At 44.3% G+C, this 21612-nt stretch overlaps 1 protein-coding gene across 3 annotated transcripts in view; it reads right to left on the bottom strand.

Moving 5' to 3' along the window:
- KCNQ5 (potassium voltage-gated channel subfamily Q member 5) overlaps positions 1-21612 on the bottom strand; it is a 623719-nt gene that overhangs the window by 110577 nt on the left and 491530 nt on the right. For all 3 annotated transcript variants that reach the window (XM_070376187.1, XM_070376188.1, XM_070376190.1), the window contains exons 4-6: positions 20674-20849; positions 19926-20051; positions 2333-2443 (exon numbers count right to left, since the gene is read on the bottom strand). In XM_070376187.1, coding sequence (XP_070232288.1) covers positions 2333-2443; positions 19926-20051; positions 20674-20849 — 413 coding nt within the window. The remainder of the gene's footprint in view (positions 1-2332; positions 2444-19925; positions 20052-20673; positions 20850-21612) is intronic.

The raw sequence follows: 21612 nt of genomic DNA, 5'->3' as shown, positions 1-21612 counted from the left end.
GGATGCAGGCAGTGCCTGAAGATGGCTGACCTTCATGCGAACTGGCCCAGGTCTTTACACCTTTGAACACTTGTCTCTGCTCTCTGCTTACAGGCTCTCTTTTCCATCCTTTGCTATTATCTCTTCCTGGTTCTGCAGCCTACTTCCACATTGCTGTTTAGAATCCTCGAAGAAGTGTGAAACTACAGAACTCACCTTATCAGACTTCCCTCTAAATTAAGCGAAGGTAATGAAAGACCTCGATCTCTCCTGGGGAGACGGCGGACACTGTTGCCCTGCAAGGGAATCGCCCTGACGTGGCCTCCGCCATGTCTGTGATTCTTTGAGGGATCACATGGGCTGTTATACGTGTGGCCTCAGGATGAGTATTAAACCCAACAGTGGCAGGTCTTTGGCGCCATTATTTTGGGTAAAAAAGCACAAGACTGCATTTTGCTGTTTCTAAGGTGTTTTCCTGTAGGGAATCTGGCTGTCACGTGGGTGTCTGTTCTACATGGCTGAGGTCGCCGGATTCATGTGACTCTGGATGGACAGAAGCTTTCTGTCCTCTTTTCCACTTTGTCTCAGCAGGAAACACACACATATTGTAAAAGTTTTCTTCATGACAAGCACTTGACTTATGTTATATCATTGGTCTTCAAAAACTTTCTTTGGGTGCAATAACTCTTCATACATGACGTTAATAAATGTACTCAGGGTCTGTTACGGGCTGACTTGTGTCCAAAATTTACAGGTTGGAGTCCTAATCCCCAGGACCTCAGTGTACGACCTTATTTGGAGAAAAGGTCTTTACCCAGGTGATCAAGTTACAGTGAGCTCATAGGGCGGGCCCTAGCCCAGTGTGGCTGGTGTCCTTTTTAGAGGAAACTTGGACATGGACAGAGGGAGACACAGGGAGTAGCCATGAGGATACGGTGTCCATGAGGCCTGGATGCATCCCTCCTTTGGGGCCCTCGGAAAGAACCAGCCCTGCCAGCTCCTTGGTTTTCAACTTTCACCTCTAGAACCATGAGAAAGAAAGTGAAGTTGCTCAGTCGTGTCCGACTCTTTGTGACCCCATAGACTATAGCCTACCAGGCCCCTCCATCCATGGGACTTTCCAGGCAAGATTACTGGAGGGGGTTGCCATTTCCTTTTCCAGGGGATCTTCCTGACCCAGGGATCGAACTTGGGTCTCCCACACTGTAGGCAGATGCTTTACCATCTGAACCATCAGGAAAATTCCAGAACCAAGAGACAACTGAACTATGTTAGGTCAAGCCAGATAGTCTGTGACACCTTGTTACAGCAGTCCTAGCAAACCAACACAATCACACTTGGGGAGCATGGGACTGAACCCGAATTCAAAGTGAGATCTGGTACCTGAGCTCATGCATGGTCCCTGGGGACCCTTCTCTGACTTTAGGTGGTCTGGGATGCAACCAGCCAGTCAGCCTGGAGCTGAGCACTGGCCATGGGAAGGACAAGGGGTTCGGGCAGAGGTGGAGCCCCAGGAACCTCAGCCTGTGGTGCTGAAGGCCCCACCCCCTTGGCTCCTTGGAGGGGTGCCCTGGGGTCTCTGTGAGCCTGCCTGTGTCTCGAGCAAGATGGAGGCTCTGGTTTCTTAAGCAGCACGGCGGCCATGGCTCTAACAAGCCTACTTCTGGGCTCCTTTCCCCCACGAGGGGTGGAGTGAGTGAAAGAGAGAGCTTGGGGATGGTGGCAAATTGTAATAAATATTTTCACAAACTGCCTTTGAAGACACAAGAGGATAAAACAACCAGAAAGACAGGCTTCATCCACTCAGGGGAAAATAATCAGAAGCTTAAGAGAAGATAAGTGTGCTCTTCATTCTGATATGATACAGAAACTGGTGGTTAACAAAAATCAATGATGACACAAACAATAAATCATCTGACACTTTAAAGACCCTTTAAATCCATGTGCTTCTCACTCAAGTGGATCCGAAGAGGTAAATACTCCACGTGGGCACATGAATCTCTTCAGTAGCTCACACCTCACACACTTAACTGGAGCCATCAGTTTAAGAGGAGGACAGCTTTAATTCTTTACACCTATTTTCAATGTATTAGGAGCATGTTGACTGATGCCACCTGAATTATTATTTGATCCTAAAGCCCCAGCTGGTAGAAAACTTTTGGGTTAAATGTCTCCAAGGGAAGACCATTTTTTAAATTATCCAACTAGCTATATGTAGAAAAGTCAACATTATATCAGAAAAATGATACCAGTAAATATAGCTATGTTCCAGGGCATATTGTTTAAAGGAAGCTCATGCTAGTAAACCTCTACAATCCAACTGGAAGTGTTTAATTTTTGCAAAGATACTCACAGCAGGAAGTGCAAAGAAAGAAATGCCCAGGAGTGCGAAGCCTGCTGACAGCAGCCTTCCCAGCCACGTCAGGGGGGTTTTGTCTCCATAACCGATCGTGGTCAATGTTATCTAAAAACAAATAAACAGGACGTGCAGCTTAAGTACTTGAGAGGGAAGTCAGGACTCACGAACAGTTTCCACTAAATCATTATTCAAGCAGTCTGGCTGGCGCATTTTATTACTGTGCTTTAATTTTCCATGACACATAACAGAACTCTTTGCTTAAGGAAGGGAGTAACCTACATACTTGTTCCTCCCTTATAATACGATTTTCCATCTTTCCTAAGTGCATTCAAAGAAAGGCTAGATTAGTAAGTGGATAACCATCAGTGATATAGGAATGATCACACCATGGCTTTCAGTTCAGTTCAGTTCAGTCGCTCAGTCGTGTCCGACTCTTTGCCATCCCATGAATTGCAGCACGCCAGGCCTCCCTGTCCATCACCAACTCCCGGAGTTCACTCAGACTCAAGTTCATGGAGTCGGTAATGCCATCCAGCCATCTCATCCTCTGTCGTCCCCTTCTCCTCCTGGCCCCAATCCCTCCCAGCATCAGAGTCTTTTCCAATGAGTCAACTCTTCACATGAGGTGGCCAAAGTACTGGAGTTTCAGCTTTAGCATCAGCCCTTCCAAAGAACACCCAAGACTGATCTGCTTTAGAATGGACTGGTTGGATCTCCTCGAAGTCCAAGGGACTCTCAAGAGTCTTCTCCAACACCACAGTTGAAAAGCATCAATTCTTCGGCTTTAGGACTGGATCAGTACACAAAACAATAATTTGTGTTAATTAAGTCTATCCACTCATTTCCCTGGAGGGCATTTCCTGAAGGCCTGGTGTGTGTAGGGTGCGTGCTTTGATTTGTAGTGGAACAAAAATGAGAGGTGCATGGCTCCTGTCCTAAGATATTTAGGGCATAAGAAGGGAAGTATGTCACACACAAATCATTAAAACACAAAATAGGGCAAGACAGGTATTATGCTGAAAGCACAAATAATCTGCTGCTCAAATTCAAAGAGATTAGTACTAGCTTGGGCGAGTTGCAGAAGCTTTGTTGGGAAGATATCATCATACCCAGGCTTTGAAGGAGGGGTACTATTTTGAGAGACAGAGATGATAGAGTAATCCAGGGAGGGGATACAGATGAACAGCTGCACAGCAGTGGGATAAACAGGGTGGGTTTTGGAATGTGTACTTAGCTGCACTGGAGCTAGCTAATGCTAGACCAGGGAGTGTCTGAGAAATGATCCCTGGGTCTTGTCTCCCTGATGATAAACTGCTCCAGGGGCTGCTTGTGTGCTTTAGAACAGAGTTCTGGCTGTGCTCCAGGACAGACGAGGCAAGCCTGACCTGGTAGAATGATGGGGTGATTGAATCAGAACAGTCGAAGTGGGATGGTACAAGGTGGAGAGTAAAGAGACAAGCTGAAGAAGAGCAATAGTAGCATATCCACAGATCATCCAGAAGGAAGGTGACGACCAAACCAACAGGATTGGAACACTTCAAGTGGAAGATGTGGCCCCATAAATAGAAAGACGACAAGAAGGAAAGGGTTCGGGAGCAAAGATGAAGAGTGACTTTCAATGACGGCTTTTCAAATATCAGTATGTGGCTGATCTAGACATTCTGTGTGTGTGTGTGTGTGTGTGTGTGTGTGAGCTCAGTCATGCCTGACTCTTTGCAATCCCATGGACTGTAGCCCACCAGACTCCTCTGTCCATGGAATTTTCCAGGCAAGAATACTGGAGTGGGTTGCCCTGCTCTCCTCCAGGGGATCTTCCCGATTCAGGGATAGAGCTCTTATCTCTAAAGTCTCCTGCATTGGCTGGTGGGTTCCTTACCACTAGTGCTACCTGGGGAAGCCATATTAGCAAGGAATTAAGAAGGAGAGCCTGCGTCTTAATGGCTTGAGATGTGGATTTTGGAATCAGGTGCTGAGTGACTGTGGAAGCTCTGTGAAGCCATGAGGTAGCAGAGTGTGAAGAAGGGGTGCAGGACACCTCCTCAGGAAACCCACACAATTAAGGGGCAGAAGGAAAAGGAAAGCCAGAGGAGTATATTGTTTCAAAAGTAGGAGGACTAGGAACGGGTTATGTAAATGGAAACTCAATGGAGAAGACAGCTTCACAGAAGACCAGGTGAGCCCTGGTGTCACAGGCTCATGGAAAACAAGGAGAATGAGGACTGAGAAGAGAGGTAGACACAGGGACAGGGTCGCCAGCGGTTTCTAACAGCAGCCGTCTTGGTCATGTCACCTTCCCCAGCTTTCAGAGGAGGGAAACCTGTTGAGAGGCAGAAATGGTAATGGAAGGGACACTTTGTGCTGTAAACCCTCCAAAAGCATCCCGCTCAGCTGACCACCCTTCCTAAACTCTCTTCTTGCCTTACTTTCATGGTTTTCCCTTTACTTCTTTATTGTTGCTGTTGCTCAGGCGTGTCCAACTCCTTGCAACTCTGTGGACTGCAGCATGCCAGGGTTCCCTGTCCTTCACGATTTCCCAGAATTTGCTCAAACTCGTCCTTAAGTGGGGGAAGCCATCCAACCATCTCATCCTCTGTCATTCCCTTTTCCTCTTGCCCTTGTTTTTTCCCAGCATCAGGGTCTTTTCCAATGAGTCAGCTCTTCGCATCAGATGGCCAAAGTAAAGGAGCTTCAGTCCTTCCAATGAATATCCAGGATTGATTTCCTGCAGGATTGACTAGTTTGATCTCCTTGCAGTTCAAGGGGCTCTCAAAAGTCTTCTTCAGCACCACAGTTCTAAAGCATCAGTTCTTTGGCTTTCAGCTTTTTTTATGGTCCAAATTTCACATCCATACATGACTACTGAAAAAACATAGCTTTGACTATATAGACCTTTGTTGGCAAGTGATGTCTCTGCTTTTTCATATGCTGTTTGTCATAGCTTTACATCTTTGGCAGCTTCTTTTACGTGGCTCATCCTACACCAGTCAACCTTCGAATATTAGATTCTTAAGGTTTGCTTCTGGGTCTTTTTCTCTTTTTTGAAAAATTCTGTTCTTTCATTTTTCCTTTCTCTTCTATCTCCTCTTTTCTCTCTTTTGCCAGGTGATCTGAAACGTTCTCAAGACTTAAATGCCATTTTTATGAGGAACACACTGAGTTTCTGCCTCCAGGTCAGACCACTCTTCTGAGCTCTGGATCCACATATCTGCAACTGATACTTCTCTTTGGATGCTGCCCAGTCATTTAAACTTAATATATTTAAGACAGAACTTTTATTACCCCCAGCCTGCTGTGCCAATTACATCCCTTCCCAATCAAGAACACTGCTGTCAGGAAATCCTTGAGGGCCCAGGTTCAATCCCTGGTTAGGGAACTAACATCTCACAAACCTCGTGTATGGGCTGCTCAATTGGAGGCCTCGAGGAACCCTTGCTGCTCCTCCCCCACAGGTCCCTCTCTGAATCCCTCAGCAGGTTACGATGCTTCGATATTCCCAGTCCACTCCCTCCTCTCTGTCCTCGTGGGCGCCATGGTAGATCAGGCTCTGTAGCAGCCTCTTTTTTACTATACTTTCCCCAGATTTTATTAAGGGATGGTTGACGTGCATCACTGTTCAACACACATAGCTTGGTGGTTTGATTTACATTTGCTGTGAAATGATGACCACAGCAGGGTTAGTGAACATCCATCATTCTGCAGAGATACTCTACAAGGGTTACACTTTTCTTTTTGTGATGAGAACTCTTAGGATTTACTCTTTGCTTTTCTGCATGTCACATAGCAGTCTCACCTACAGTCACTCACCTTGTGGCACTGACATCCCTGGTGTTGGTTTATCTTCTAATTGGAAGCTGGTACCTTTTAACCACCTTCCTCCACTCCACCTCCCAAACCTGCTGTAACCATGAATCTCATCTCTTTCTGTTTTTTAAAATTTCTTAATTTTTAATCGAAGGATAATTGCTTTACAGAAGTTTGCTGTTTTCTGTCAAACCTCAACATGAATCAGTCATAGGATACATATATTCCCTCCCTTTTGAACCTCCCTCCCATCTCTCCTGCCCCATCCCACCCCGCTAGGTTGATACAGAACCCCTGTTTGAGTTTCCTGAGCCATACAGCAAATTTCCGTTGGCTATCTATTTTACATATGGTAGTGCACGTTTCCATGTTACTCTTTCTGTACATCTCACCCTCTCCTCCCCTCTCCTCACGTGCATAGGTCTATTCTCTATGTCTGTTTCTCCACTGCTGCCCTGTAAATAAATTATTCAGGACCAATTTTCTAGATTCCATATATATGCATTAGAATATGATATTTATCTTTCTCTTTCTGACTCACTTCACTCTGTATAATAGGTTCTAGGTTCATCCACCTCATTAGAGCTCTCAAATGTGTTCCTTTTTATGGCTGAGTAACATTCCATTGTGTATATGTATCATAATTTCTTTATTCATTCATCTGTCGATGGACATCTAGGTTGCTTCCATGTTCTAACTATTGTAAATAGTGCTGCAATGAACAATGGGATAAATGTGTCTCTTTCAATTTTGGTTTCCTCAGGGTATATGCCTAGGAGTGGGATTGCTGGGTCACATGGTGGTTTTATTCATAGTTTTTAAAGGAATATCCATACTGTCTTCCATAGTGGCTGTATCAATTTAAATACCCACCAACAGTGCAAGAGCATTCCTTTTTCTCCACACCCTCTCTAGCATTTATTGTTTGTAGACTTTTTGATGATGGCCATTCTGACTGGTGTGAGGTGATATCTCATTGTAGTTTTCATTTGCATTTCTCTAATAATGACCGTTGTTGAGCATCTTTTCATGTGCTTGTTAGCCATCCTTATGTCTTCTTTGGAAAAATGTGTGTTTAGGTCTTTTCCCACTTTTTAATTGGGTTGTCTGCTTTTCTGGTATTGAGTTGTATAAGCTGCTTGTATATTTTGGAAATTAATCCTTTGTCAGTTGTTTCATTTGCTATCATTTTCTCCCATTATGAGGGCTGTCTTTTCACCTTGCTTATAGCTTCCTTTGCTATGTGAAAGCTTTTTGGTTTAATCAGGTCCCACTTGTTTACTTTTGTTTTTATTTCTATTACTCTAGGAGGTAGGTTATAGAGGATCTTGCTTTGATTTATGTCATCAAGTATTCTGTCTATGTTTTCCTCTAAGAGTTTTATAGTTTGTGGTCTTACATTTAGGTCTTTAATCCATTTTGAGTTTATCTTTGTGTGTGGTATTAGGAAATGTTCTAATTTCATTCTTTTACATGTATCTGTCCAGTTTTCCCAGCACCATTTATTGAAGAGGCTGTATTTGCCTCATTGTATATTCTTGCCTCCTTTGTCAAAAATAAGGTACCCATAGGTACATGGGTTTCTTCCTGGGCTTTCTATCTGGTTCCATTGGTCTGTATTTCTGTTTTTGTGCCCGTACGATACTGTCTTGCTGACTGTAGCTTTGTAGTATAATCTGAAGTCAGGAAGCTTGATTCCTCCAGCTCCATTCTTCTTTCTCAAGACTGCTTTGGCTATTGGAGGTATTTTGTGTTTCCATATGAATTGGGAAATATTTTGTTCTAGTTCTGTGAAAAATGCCATTGGTAATTTAACAGGGAGCATGTTGAATCTGTAGATTGCATTTGGTAGTATAGTCATCTTCACAATATTGATTCTTCCTACCCAGGAACATGGAATATCTCTCCTCCTGTTTATGTCATCTTTGATTTCTTTCATTAGTGTCTTATAATTTTCTGTGTACAGTTCTTTTGTCTCCTTAGGAAAGTTTATTCCTAGATATTTAATTCTTTTTGTTGCAATGGTGAATGGGATTGATTCCTTAATTTCTCTTTATGATTTTTCACTGTTAGTATATATAGAAGTGCAAGTGATTTCTGTGTATTGATTTTGTATCCTGCAACTTTGCTAAATTCACTGATTAGCTCTAGTAATTTTCTGATATTATCTTTAGGGATTTCTATGTACAGTATCATGTCATCTGCAAACAGCGAGAGCTTTACTTCCTCTTTTCTGATCTGGATTCCTTTTATTTCTTTTTCTTCTCTGACTGCTGTAGCTAGGACTTCCAGAACTATGTTGAATAATAATGATGAAAGTGGATACCCTTGTCTTGTTCCTGGTCTTAGGAATTCTTTCAGTTTTTCACCACTGAGAATAATGTTTGCTGTAGGCTTATCATATAGGGCCTACGTTGAGGTAGGCTCCTTCTATGCCCATTTTTATTTGTTTTTAAATACATATAAGTGAGATCATACAGTATCTGTCCCTGTCTGACTTGTTGGGCTTAGAGGTCAAGGTCCATCCACGTGGCTGCAGTTGGCAGAGTTTCTTCGCTTTCCATGCTGAGTAGCAGGCCCCTCATGTGTACACCACCCCCTCCTGCTGATCCATTGTCATGACCCTGAGGTTGTTTCCACGTCCTGGCTCTTGAAGATCATGAGCCGTCATCTCTCAATTGCCTTTTCTGCTTTTGTTCCTGTTTCTCTTGTTTCCTTCTCCACACACCTGCACAGGCTATTTTCTTACTCCTCTCTAAAAGTCCTGCAATGGCTGTTCACCAAATTCAGAATAAATTCTAAGCTCCGAGCTGTGGAGAACGTGACCCTGTCTCCGTGGCACCCCCACACCGCCCTGGGCTTCCCTCTGCTCACTGCACTTTGACCACAGTGTCCTTTCTCTCCTTGAATGGGCAAGGCCATCCTTCCGCAGAGCCCTTGCACAGCCTCTCCCCGCAGCCATTCCCCCTTGCCAGGGCTCCTTCTCATTTTGCAGATCTTGTCCTAAGCTGGCTGTCCTCGGAGAGGCCCCCTGCCCACTGTCCACGGCAGGGCCTCCGGTTTCTCTCTGGCCTGCTCATTTCCTCTTGGTTCCCATCATGAGGGGTGGTCTACTCTGCTTTCCCTCGGGCCGCATTTCCTCAACTGGAAGGAAGGACTGTTTCTTTACTCTGTTTTCTAGCATGAAGTTTGCCGCAAAGTAACAGGACCTCAGTAAGTGTTTAGTAAACAAATAAAGAACGCTTTCAAGAACATTGGTAACAAACAGAGTGAGAAACTGGGGTGAGAACTCCTGGGAATCTCTGACGTGAGGTGGGGATTTCTAGGACGGATCTGTGCCTGTCTGCAGAGAGGCCAAGTCTGCAGAGGGGAAGTGGGGGCTTTATGGTGGGGATACCCAAGACAGGGGCTCCCCTGGTGGCTCAGACGGTAAAGAATTCGCCTGCCAATGCAGGAGACTCGGGTTCGATCCCTGGGTGGGGCAAATCCCCTGGAGAAGGAAATGGCAACCCACTCCACTATTGTGCCTGGGAAAGCCCATGGACAGAGGAACCCGGCAGATGAAAGTTCACGGGGTTGCATGACTCAGTGACTAAGCAGCAACAGCAAGCCAAGGGGAAGGGCACATGGTGGCGGGCTAGCCTTGGTCGCGTGGATGAATGTATCCTCCACAGGTTGGAGACTGTGTGGACACAACGTGAAGAGGGAGCTGGGCTGGAAAAGCTCATGGTGGCTTCATCACCTGCAGTGAAGGACAAGGAGGATCACCTGCAGGGAGAGAAGGGCCTGGAATGGGGAGGGCTTGTTTGGGCTGTGAGGGTGTGAGAAAGAACGTGTTGTGCAAAACAGCAGCCGAGCGAACCAGATGCCCCTGGCAGTCTTGGAAGGGATTCTGATTGCAGATAAAACACTCCTGGCTACATCTCATGACAGGTTCATAACCTTAAATATGCAGGAAGGAGTTTAATCTACCACACCTTTTCTGCAAAACAGCTTAATCCTTTCCAGTAGTTTATTAACAATAATAAACGGAAGGAGAAATTTCATGGTCTGGTCACAGCAATAATGTTGCATTTCTTTGTCTGCTTTCCATTCCAGTCACACATCTGAGTTGTTTTCCTGGGCCTGGGGCTCTGAGTGGGTTTTAATCTGCTGCTTCCAGACACAGCAAAGTGACCACGTACTAAGTCCAGTTAAGAGTGCTGCGCCCTCCTTTTGAACTCAGGGCTGCCCCTCTAATGGCACTGGTGAGGAGGTGTCATGAACCCTGAGAGTCATACCTGGGCTGCCTGGGGTGGAGGATAGTGAGACCCTCCTACCTTCTCCTTGTGCCACCAGGGCCAGGCCAGGAGGAGCTGGAGTGGCCCACAGCCCAGTCTGGAGCAGCCACTTCCTCTGCTGGACCTCACAGTCGCTGGGGTGTTGCTTGCTTGAGGGCTGAGGGGCCTTTTGTTGAAGGTGAGGCTGGGGAAGGATCTAGCACCAGGATGCCAGGGAGCGGGGGCGAGGGTTCCTGTTTTGTGCCTGTGGGCAGATCATTTTGCTTCCTATGGCTGCAAAGGGGGAAACTGGGCCTCCTGCTGTTATCAGGGGGCATCACACTGACCCCCCTGCTTGACCTGGCTGCTCCCTTTCTAAGGCAACCTCTGGTTGTGCTGTGCTTAGTTGCTCAGTCATGTCTGACTCGTTGCAACTCCATGGACTTTAGCCCACCAGGCTCCTCTGTCCAGGGGGATTCTCCAGGCAAGAATACTGGAGTGGGTTGCCACGCCCTCCTCCAGGGGATCTTCCTAACCCTGGGATTGAACCCAGGTCTCCTGCACTGCAGGCAGATTATTTACCGTCTGAGCCACCAGGGAAGCTTGCATTCCATCAAACCATCCTGGAAGAGGGCTGCAGGAAAGTGAAAGTGTTAACCTCTCAGTCATGTCCAATTCTTTGTGACTCCATGGACTGTAGCACAGCAGGCTCCTCCATCCATGGGATTTCCCGGGCAAGAATACTGGAGTGGATGACATTTCCTTCTCTAGGGGATCTTCCCGACCCAGGGATCAAGTCTTAGGTCTCCGGCATTGCAGGCGGATTCTTTACCTTCTGAGGCACTAGTCTGCAGGAAGGCTGCTGATTTTTCTGGGCTTTCAGGTCAAGCTGTCTTTGAGGTACCCCAGTGCAGCTACCTTATGTTTCTTCCCTTTCCCCAGTAACTGGAAGGCCCTGGGAAGCTTTCTCAGTTGATCCTTTGCACATGAACTGAGTAGCCTTTCTGGGTCTCTGCTCCCACACTTGCGCTCAGCAATGCACCCACTTCTGTGTTCCAGAAGCCACGTGCAGCTCCAGGGACTGAGCTGCAGTAACTGGTCTAATTTGGATGTAAAGCTAGAGTAAGGTGGGCTCACAGAGAGCCCCAAAGACACCCTCTTCCCTGGGAGCTCCTGGAAGGAATTACCTGCTTATAGTTGGCATGTGTGACCCTAAGGAGTTGGCAAAAATCAGGCCTGGAGGAAACCCACTGTATTGAGTGTCATTCCATTTTCTGACTCCTTCCAGAGCCCCTAGGATCTATGCTCTTAACATCTGCTGGTTAGTGAAATTTTGAAAATTTATGTATTTATATACATATTTACTTATTACTGATTCATACTCATTGACTTTTGACTAGGAAAGGTTATAAAGTTTTGAATTCAAACATTTAAAAGATACACTTATAAAAAGTTCCAATATCTCTTTTGGACTCGTTTCGACCCCATGGACTGTAGCCCGCCAGCCTCCTCTGTCCGTGGAATTCTCTAGGCCAGAATACTGGATCGGGTCACCATTCCCTTTTCCTGGGGATCTTTTTGACCCAGGGATCAAACCTAGGTCTCCTGCTTTGCAGGCAGATTCTTTACCATCTCAGTCACCAGGGAAGTCCCTAAACAATTAAAAAACACATTTTTTAAATGTTCCAATATCTCTTGCAGTGTTGTTTTAGCAAAATAATACTTTAATTGGTTGTCACACTTCATGACTAGAGGTGGAAACCGGCAGACCAGCCTGACGGGAAGGGTTGGGACAAGAAGGACAGGCCTGCTTCCCCTGTGGCCTCACCAGTGGGCTTGGTGGTGCCTGTGGCTCGTGCTGTCCTTCCGGGTGGGCATTTACTGGAAGGGGCTGCAGCATGTGGGAGCAGCTCAGAGGAAGTTTTGCCCTCAACTGCAGTCATGCAGGTAAGGAGAGATTTTCTGAAAGTCTTTGGGTTGCAAATATTGGCAGAAAGGAGTAATTATGGTAGCAAAGTCGGAGGTCTGCTCGGGGCCTCTTAGTGGGTTCAACGATCAAGTGTTTTCTCCCTCAGGAATCATACTGCACAACAAATGTAAACTCGGGTCCAAGCTTTCCTCAGTATTTTTCTTTAATGGGAGACAGGTGCTGTGTTCAAGTTATAATTTAGACATAGATTAGGCTACAGTTAATTGTTTTCAATAGCACAATTAATTAGAGACCAGGAGATATAAACCTACCTTCTTTTCTTCAAGCAACAAATCAACAAATATTTACTGGTCTGGTTTGCAGAACACAGGTATGAATAGCTGTTTATAGCTAATGCATTTATGTGAGCAAATTAAAAATAGACTATTCGTAGATTTCCACAGTACAGTATAATTTCCCCCTAAAGGGGGTCTCTTTAAAATTATTTTTATTTTCTTTCATCTTTTTTTCTTCCAGTTTTATTGAGAAATAATTGACACACAGCTTTGCAGAAGTTTAAGGTGCACAGTACAATGCCCTGACTTGAACACATCATGAAATAATTAACACTATAAGTTCAGCGAACACCCATCATCTTATATAGATACAGCATTAAAGAAATGGATATATAAATATACATATATGTGTATATATATATAGTTTTTAAAACACTTAGGATTTACTCTGTTAGCAACTTTCATATATAATGCACAGCAGAGCTCATTATACTTATTGCATGGTACATCATGTCCATGGCACTTATAGCTGGAAGTTTGTGCCTTTTGACCATCCTCATTCAATTCCTCCACCTTTCACTCCCTGCCTCTGGTAAACACACATCTGGTCTCTTTTTCTATGAGTTTATTTGTTTGTTTTGAGCCATAATTGACCTAAAGCCCTTTGTTAGTGCCTGTTACACAACACAGTGATTTGGTATTTCTATAGCATTTTGAAACCATCACCAAGGTAAGTCTAGCTACGATATCACATACAAAGACACTGCACAGTTATTGGCTATATTTCCCACACTGTACCCTTTATACCTGGGACTCACTTATTTGTACCTTTCAGTCTCCCTCACCTATTTCTTCCCTCTCCCTCCTGCTCTGCCCTCTGGCAACCACCTGTTTGTTTTCTGTATCTGTAACTCTGTTTCTGTTTGGCTATGTTTGTATATTTGTTTTGTATTGTAGATTCCACATGTAAGTGAAATCATATGGTATTTGTCTTTCTCTTTCTGGCTTATTTTGCTAAGTATGATAACCTCTAGGTCCATCCATGTTGCTGCAAATGACATCATTTCATTCTTTTTTATGGCTGAGTAATATTCCACTGTATATATACACATATCTTCTTTATCCATTCATCTGTTGATGGGTGCTTAGGTTGCTTCTATGTCTTGGCTATGGTAAACAGCGCTGCTAGTGTAAATCTTGGCTATTGTAAATAGAATATGAGGTGCATATATTTTCTCCAGCTAGTACTTTTATTTTCTTTAGGGTAGAACTGCAGAATCATGTGGTAGTTCTAGTCTTATTTTTTTTGAGGAATATCTGTACTGGTTTCCACGCTGCTGCTGCTGCTAAGTCGCTTCAGTCATGTCCGACTCTGTGCAACCCCACAGATGGCAGCCCACCAGGCTCCCCCATCCCTGTGATTCTCCAGGCAAGAACACTGGAGTGGGTTGCCTTTTCCTTCTCCAATGCATAAAAGTGAAAAGTGAAAGTGAAGTCGCTCAGTCGTGTCTGACCCTCAGTGACCCCGTGGACTGCAGCCTACCAGGCTCCTCTGTCCATGGGATTTTACAGGCAAGAGTATTGGAGTGGGGTGCCATCACCTTCTCCGACTGGTTTCCATAGTGGGTGCACAACTTACATTCCCTCCAGCAATTCCTAAGGGGGTCCTTTAAGGGGGAAGATTCCTGTCAACAGTTGTCAACAATCTCCTTCTCCCTCCCTGCTCTTTCCTCCTCTCTGCTCTGTTTCTCTTCTTTCTAGTCTCTTTTCTTCCCTGTTCTCTTCTCTTAGCCCAAGTAATCTCTTGGGCTACTTCCTGGGCATACAATTTCAGATAGTAGGTAGTCATAGAATCTATGAAGTTAATTTTGACATTTGGTCATCTTGAACTAGTAGGTCAGAAAGATTTTCAATCTTTACACATTGGAAACTCCACAGTGGTGGCATCATGAAACTCAAGTTCTGCTGTGGCAAGGGCTCAGGGCATTAGCACTCCCTACTGTTCTCCCAGGCTTGTGGTCAGATAAGCAATAAGAGTGGCAGTCACAACTATCTAGTATTGGATAAAGTGAATCCACATGTCCTAGTCTCATTTGAAACAGAGAGCAACTTTGTGTTTGGGTACTATTATTTTCTCAGTTTTACAGCAATATTAAACAATTGCTTAATATCACACCTCTACTAACACTAACGATGGGGTTGGAACCCTGGTCTCCTGACTATAATACTGTTTTTTTTTTTTTTTAATACAGCATGTGCTCAATACTATTAGAATAACACTTAACAAAAGTGTCCAGAGTTGCACATGTGCCAATTTTAAGAACAGATGTCTTAGGAAAGAGTTCTCCAGGGATTCATGCCCAATATACCCCGTAAATGCCCCAAAGGTAGGCATGGGGCTTGGAGAGGTTAATAACCGCTAGACTGTATGGAAAATATTGCCAGGGGTGTATGTCTCAGTTTTCACTTGGTTGTTAATAATCCTGAATAGTTGGAAGTAAAGCTTCTGATTCCATCAGGCCTCACATTGGTAGTAAGAAACACTTCTATTTACTGTACCAGCAGACTTACTGAGTCAGAAACCAATAGCTTCTAAGAGGTGGCAGAGAACACTATGTCCTGGTAAACCCCCTGGAAGGGGGGGGGGAGTTGATTCTCAGAAAGGTGACCAGTGTCATCAAGGACAAGGGTATCCTTGCTCTTTCCACAAATCGGCACCATTTCCTATTCTTAGATTTTGTAGGGGGATGAACTCATGGCATACATATGGGCTGCATAACCTGTTGAGTGTGCATTACATACAGAGCCTTCCATATTGTTGCTTGGGAAAAGTGTGAGGTTTTTAAGAGCAAATTCTAGGACTAACTGGCCAACGCCAAATCCTCTACATGTCTGAAGGAATCATGTCAAGCACAGGTCTCAGGTGGAGGCTATATAAACCTCAAGAGTAGGTTTATACCATCTGCTGCTGTTGGATCTTTAAAGAAAACCCATAACACCATCTTCAACACAGTAAGAGTGGTAAATAAAAAAAGGACAAGTTGGCCTTCAAGGATAGGGTCATTACCAGGAAAAACTACTTTAGGAGGATGGTATCTTAAGTTATTTCAGAATAAATCTAAATCAAATCAAAAGGAGGGAAGATAATAACAGGGAAGAAGGAGCTCATAATAAAAAATAACTCCAGGAAAACCTGTTCTTTGATTATCAGAATAAACCTGAAGTAACTGAAAAGAAAGATAATAATAATAGGAAGTGACATTAAGCAGAGCTCCACTGAACAATCAGAAGACCTCTCCTCCTACAGCTGCCTGGCCTCATCAACGTCCGTCATCAACACCTCTTTGGTTGCTCCTTCAGAGTCCAGAACATTGTTCAGTGAAACTCTGATTCCCAAAACCCTTCTGCCCTGAAGCTGTAGGTCTGTCAGGAAGGACATTGGTCTCTGCTCCTTTGCTGTAGAGGTTCCCCATATCCATTCATGCAGCCCCTATCTGCGGTTGGGTAGCTGCCAGGGGCTTAACACCAGCCCTTTCTATGGACTATGGGCTGAGTATTGTCATCTATTATGGGAATAGTTTCCAGGGACCAAGGTTCTCTAAATTGTTATTGCTTTGAGCAGTGCTGATCGCACTACGCATTCCTCCTAAAGTTGGTTTGGGGAAAGTATCTTCTTCTTAGAGAAGTTTTGCATATAATATTTAGGATTCACTGAATACTATATCCATAGACTATAAACTGCATTTTAAACTATATATCACTACTTCAGGCTTTTTTTTTTTTAATAAATGGGGATTTCCTTTTTTTTCACCAAAGCCCAGCACTAAGAAACTCATCAAATCAGGATTCTTTCATTTCCTTCATTTCCCTATATTCCGGATGTTTCCTTAGTTAGCAAGGTGTGCATTACATGCAACATGGACAGTTCTAACTAGAAAGATTTCATTGAGGTCTTCATTAATATATAATAAAATGTAGAGTATTCCATGGGCTTCCCTGGTAGCTCAGCTGGTAAAGAATCTGCCTGCAATGCAGGAGACCCTGGTTTGATTTCTGGGTCAGGAAGATCCCCTGGAAAAAAAATAGGCTATGGCCTCCAGTATTCTTGGGCTTCCCCAGTGGCTCAGCTGATAAAGAATCCGCCTGCAGTGTGGGAGACCTGGGTTCAACCCTTGGGTTGGGAAGACTACCTGGAGGAGGGCATGGTAACCCATTATAGTATTCTTGGGCTTCCCTGGTGGCTCAGCTGGTAAAGAATTCACCTGCAGGGCAGGAGACCTGGGTTTGATCCCTGGGTTGGGAAGATCCCCTGGAGGAGGGCATGGTAACCCATTATAGTATTCTTGCTTGGAGGATCCCCATGGACAGAGGAGCCTAGTGGGCTACAGTTCATGGGGTTGCAAAGAGTTGGACACAACTGAGTGACTAAGCACAGTGGAGTATTCTATATTTGTTTTACTTTATATTGGAGACCTAGTATATGTTCTTCTTATAAGGACAGAACTAGTAAGTTCTCTTGTTTGCTTTTTATGGCTTCAGAGAATTTCATTAATGAGTTAGCTAATATCAACAAACCCACTACGGACCAACAAGGCATTTTTTTATTCCTGGAAGCTCAATATCTTAGAAAATTTTGCTTCTGTAGTCAAGACTAGATTTTTTTTTTTTTTTAGAAAGAGATATAATTAGGCCATTCAAAGATTCTGCTAAGTACAGATTCAGTTCAGTTCAGTTCAGTCTCTCAGTCGTGTCCGACTCTTTGAGACCCCATGAATCGCAGCATGCCAGGCCTCCCTGTCCATCATCAACTCCCAGAGTTTACCCAAACTCATGTCCATTGAGTTGGTGATGCCATCCAGCCATCTCATCCTCTGCCGTCCCCTTCTCCTGCCCTCAATCCCTCCCAGCATCAGAGTCAGTGAAGCGAAAGTCACTCCGTCGTGTCGAACCCTGCGACCCGATACAATCCATGGAATTCTCCAGGCCAGAATACTGGAGTGGGTAGCCTTTCCCTTCTCCAGGGATCCCTTGGTTGATCCCAACCCAGGGATCGAACCTAGGTCTCCCGCTTTGCAGTCAGATTCTTTATCAACTGAGCCACAAGGGGAGCCCAAGAATACTGGTGTGGGTAGCCTATCCTTTCTCCAGCGAATCTTCTCTACCCAGGAATCGAACCAGGGTCTCCTGCATTGCAGGCAGATTCTTTACCAGCTGAGCTACCAGGGAAGCCCTAAGTACAGGTTAAACTTCAGTAGAATAGCACTGCTGCCCTGAAATCAATGAATAGATGCTGCTTTTCCCTGGAAGGCACAGAGATGACCTTTGGAAACCTGCTACGTGGGTTATTCTGGCAAAGAAACAAGCTGGTGACTAAGTACATTGAGAGTTTCCCACACACGCTCAATACACAATGCAGTAGGAAGGAGATTAGTAGGAAGGGGATAAGTAGGAAGGAGAGTAGTAGGAAGGAGAAAGGAAGATGATGGAAGGAAGGCTAGAGAGGTGCCAGGTGGATGCACCAGCAGCTGCACCTCCGTACAGAAGGGTGCCTAAGGGTCTCAGTCATTCAGCCACATTAGTAGCTTCACAGCGATGCAAAAACTAAAATTCAAATCGCTGTCTTCTCCTTGCTGGCTAGAAAAACCTCCTTTTTGCTCAGTTTACTCAGTTCATCCCCACTATGAGTCATACATTTTCATTCGTTCTCAGCACATAAAAAGTATTTTAGGCATGTCAGATGACAGCTCTCTTTTGGGTTTTCCACTTTCCTTCTTTCAAAGTGGTCATTATTGCTTGTGGGGGAGGGCAAGGAGTTGGAAATCAAATTATGAAGCCAACAGGATGCTTTGTTATCAGTGGCACAATCTTGTACACATTTAGCTCTGACAATCTAAGGAAAAAGAATCTTAATCTTCAAACGACTATGCTTCTGATTCTTATTCATTTTATTGCTGCTATGCTGTACCAGGTTCTGCTTACTTCAAGCCCTGATGAGTTATCCTCGTCTTTGATGACAGTTCTAGTTCTCACTGACGAGCTTCTGACAAATAGCGGAATAGTGCAGCAGTGACCTCCACAAAGCAAACTGGCAAACAAACTTACTAATGCTTCAATCACAGTTTAAGAAGATGATGCATTTTTATTTTGGCAACAATCTAACACTCAAGAAATATTACAAATGATTTATAGGAGAACAAATTTACTGGACCAAAGAGACTTCAGACAACTCTAACTGCTGTTGTATTTTCACCATTTTGGAAGATATTAAGGAATAAAATAAAAAGAAATGTAGTTTACACATTGTATAAGGCATTCCTTTATCCTAAAACATTCTTACTAGGGTACACAATTCAATGACTGTTTAATAAATTCTTTACAATAGAAAGACAATCTTTGTTTCAGTGGAAAACTATGTGTTGTTTGGAGTACGTTCTTCTAGGTTATCGATTTCTGATTTTATGGGGCAGGCTCTGCACCTTTCATGGCCTTTGAGCTATTTTATGATAGTGTAAGTTGCAGCAGGAATGCAAAATAATTCTTGTCTATAGATATGTAAATAAATACTGTCTGGTGGGGGTTCCTCTGACTTCCTGCTTTCACTGTGGAAGCAGCCAGGTTTGCCTCTGTTTGCACATTCAGTACTCCTAATCTGTATACACTTCTGTTCTTGGGACAGTCCTCTGAACTGGCTATAACATCTTCCTAGTTCCTTCATTGATAATAACTTAAAATATTTACACATGCTTTATTTTCTATGTGTATGAGAGTCACGTTTTAACTTTTATTTGTTTGGAAAACTATCCTTTAACAATATAAAGGAAGAAGAGTAGAAAAATTTGAAACACAGTATCTGTAATCTCTGATCTCACAGATGGTTACCACTCTTTTCTCTTTCCCTTTTTGTACCACAATTTTACTAATAGCTTTTGTTCAGCTACTATTTCTTCTTTTAAAGCCTCAGATAAACTTTCTGATGAGTGACAAACAACACAACAATTTGTACTTCAAAGCTGTGCTCCACAAAGTTAAAACAAATAAGTGAGCCCCTGAACATTTTAATCAAGGTTAAAAAAATTATTCGTTTTTATTTTGCAACAGACTGGCACGCATGAAGCAGTAAGTTGATTTGTAAGAGAACTTTGTTAGACCTAAACAGATGAGGCAACTCTTCAGATAATTATAAGTGCTGTGTATTTGCACAAAATTTCCCTTTTGGAAGTTCATTTATAGTTTTACTGAGACCACTCATGGGAATCACTGCACTGTGTTCAAAGGAAACATCTCACAACATCCCATAAATAAAACCAAATTTTTTCACTCACCGTGCCCCACCAGAGAGCATCCGCGTATGTAGAAAACTCCTTATTAGCATCCTTTTCCACCAGATAGACAAGGAAAGATGAAAAAATCAGAACCAAAAATCCTATGTACCATGCTGTGATTAATTCCTAGATATAAAAAGAATGAGAGATTTTTTTAGAGGTGAAAAATACTTGAAACAGAAACAAAAACAAAATCTAAGTATGATTTCATGTCTTTGACTACTACTTGGGTATGGTGGTGGTGGTGGTGGTTTAGTCACTAAGTCATGTCTGACTCTTGCAACCCCATGGACTATAGCCTGCTGCTGCTAAGTTGCTTCAGTCGTGTCTGACTCTGTGCGACCCCATGGACGGCAGCCCACCAGGCTCCCCTGTCCCTGGGACTCTCCAGGCAAGACTACTGGAGGGGGTTGCCATTTCCTTATCCAGGGCATCTTCCCGACCCAGGAATCAAACCCGGGTCTCCTGCATTGCAGGCAGATTCTTTACCGACTGAGCTATGAGGGAAGCCTTATAGCTATAAAAAGAATGAGAGATTTTTTAGAGGTGAAAAATACTTGAAACAGGAACAAAAAACAAAATCTGAGCATGATTTCATGTGTTTGACTACTGCTTGGATATTTATGGTGACTTTTACATAATCCACATTGTGTCCTCGCATGGCTTTATCCAGGTTCTGAAAAGCCCAAGTTTGCTTTCGAAGAGTTTGGCGACCAGGGCGGCCGCGGGTGCGGAAGCCGGAGCTCACCTTGCTGTGCGCGTAGACCACGGAGCCCAGCAGTTTCCAGGTGCCGCCGCGCCGGTCCATACGCACCATGCGCAGGATCTGCAGGAAGCGCAGGCTGCGCAGTGCCGACGTGGCGAAGATGTTACCCTGAGTTTTGGCAGAAACGACCGCTATGGAGGCGATGAGGACAATGGTATCTGAAAGAAACAGGTTGAAACAGCCGTAAGTCGCATGGCCAGGAGGTTTTCCTTTCCCAGAGAGGATTTCAGAACGCGTCACTTTGGACCTATTTGGGGCCCTGGGAGCAGAACTTGAGCTCCAGGCTGGCGCCCGCCACGTGAACTCTGTGATGGCAGAGGAGCGGAAGGTGGAAGACTGGGCCTTCTGCTGACACGTTCTTACTCCTCGGCAGTTCTCTGCATTAGCCATCCAGTTTGGACCACTTCCTGTTTAACTTTTGAACTGGACGTGGCCTTTGGAAGGTCTGGTGCTCTGGGGGGCTTAGGGGCTGGGGGCACCCCCTACTGCAGCCCTGGTGTCACGGTTGGAGCGGGGTGTCCTGCCGGCAGGAGCCCCAGCCCCGAAGCTTCCCCGATGATGCCGTGGAGGCATCATAGCCTGTCTAGCTGTGAAAGTGCTGCTTCGCACAATCATGTTTCCTGTTTTCTTGCCCCCAAAGCTTGTTGCTCCTTCCTACAAAAATTTCACTTCTGTTGTTGTATCTGCAGCTTTGCAGATTGAAAGAAAGGCCTCAACTAAGCTAAATGCTTCAAGCGCTCTGGGTAGAGTCCTTTATAAACTGCTGTCAGTCAGTTTTGTGTAACTTCTGCACTCAAGTTAATTGACATTCCCTTTGTTATAACAGAGGAGGTAATGGTCCACACCGTGCATGGGAATGGATATTTAATGTCTGACATATTGACATTTGGCTTAAATCATACCTGCTAAAAAGAGCAGCTA

This window comes from Bos mutus, chromosome 9 (genome assembly GCF_027580195.1).
Source record: "Bos mutus isolate GX-2022 chromosome 9, NWIPB_WYAK_1.1, whole genome shotgun sequence".
In the NCBI taxonomy this organism is placed as follows: Eukaryota; Metazoa; Chordata; class Mammalia; order Artiodactyla; family Bovidae; genus Bos; species Bos mutus.
This window is presented reverse-complemented; position numbering and strand designations above follow the sequence as displayed.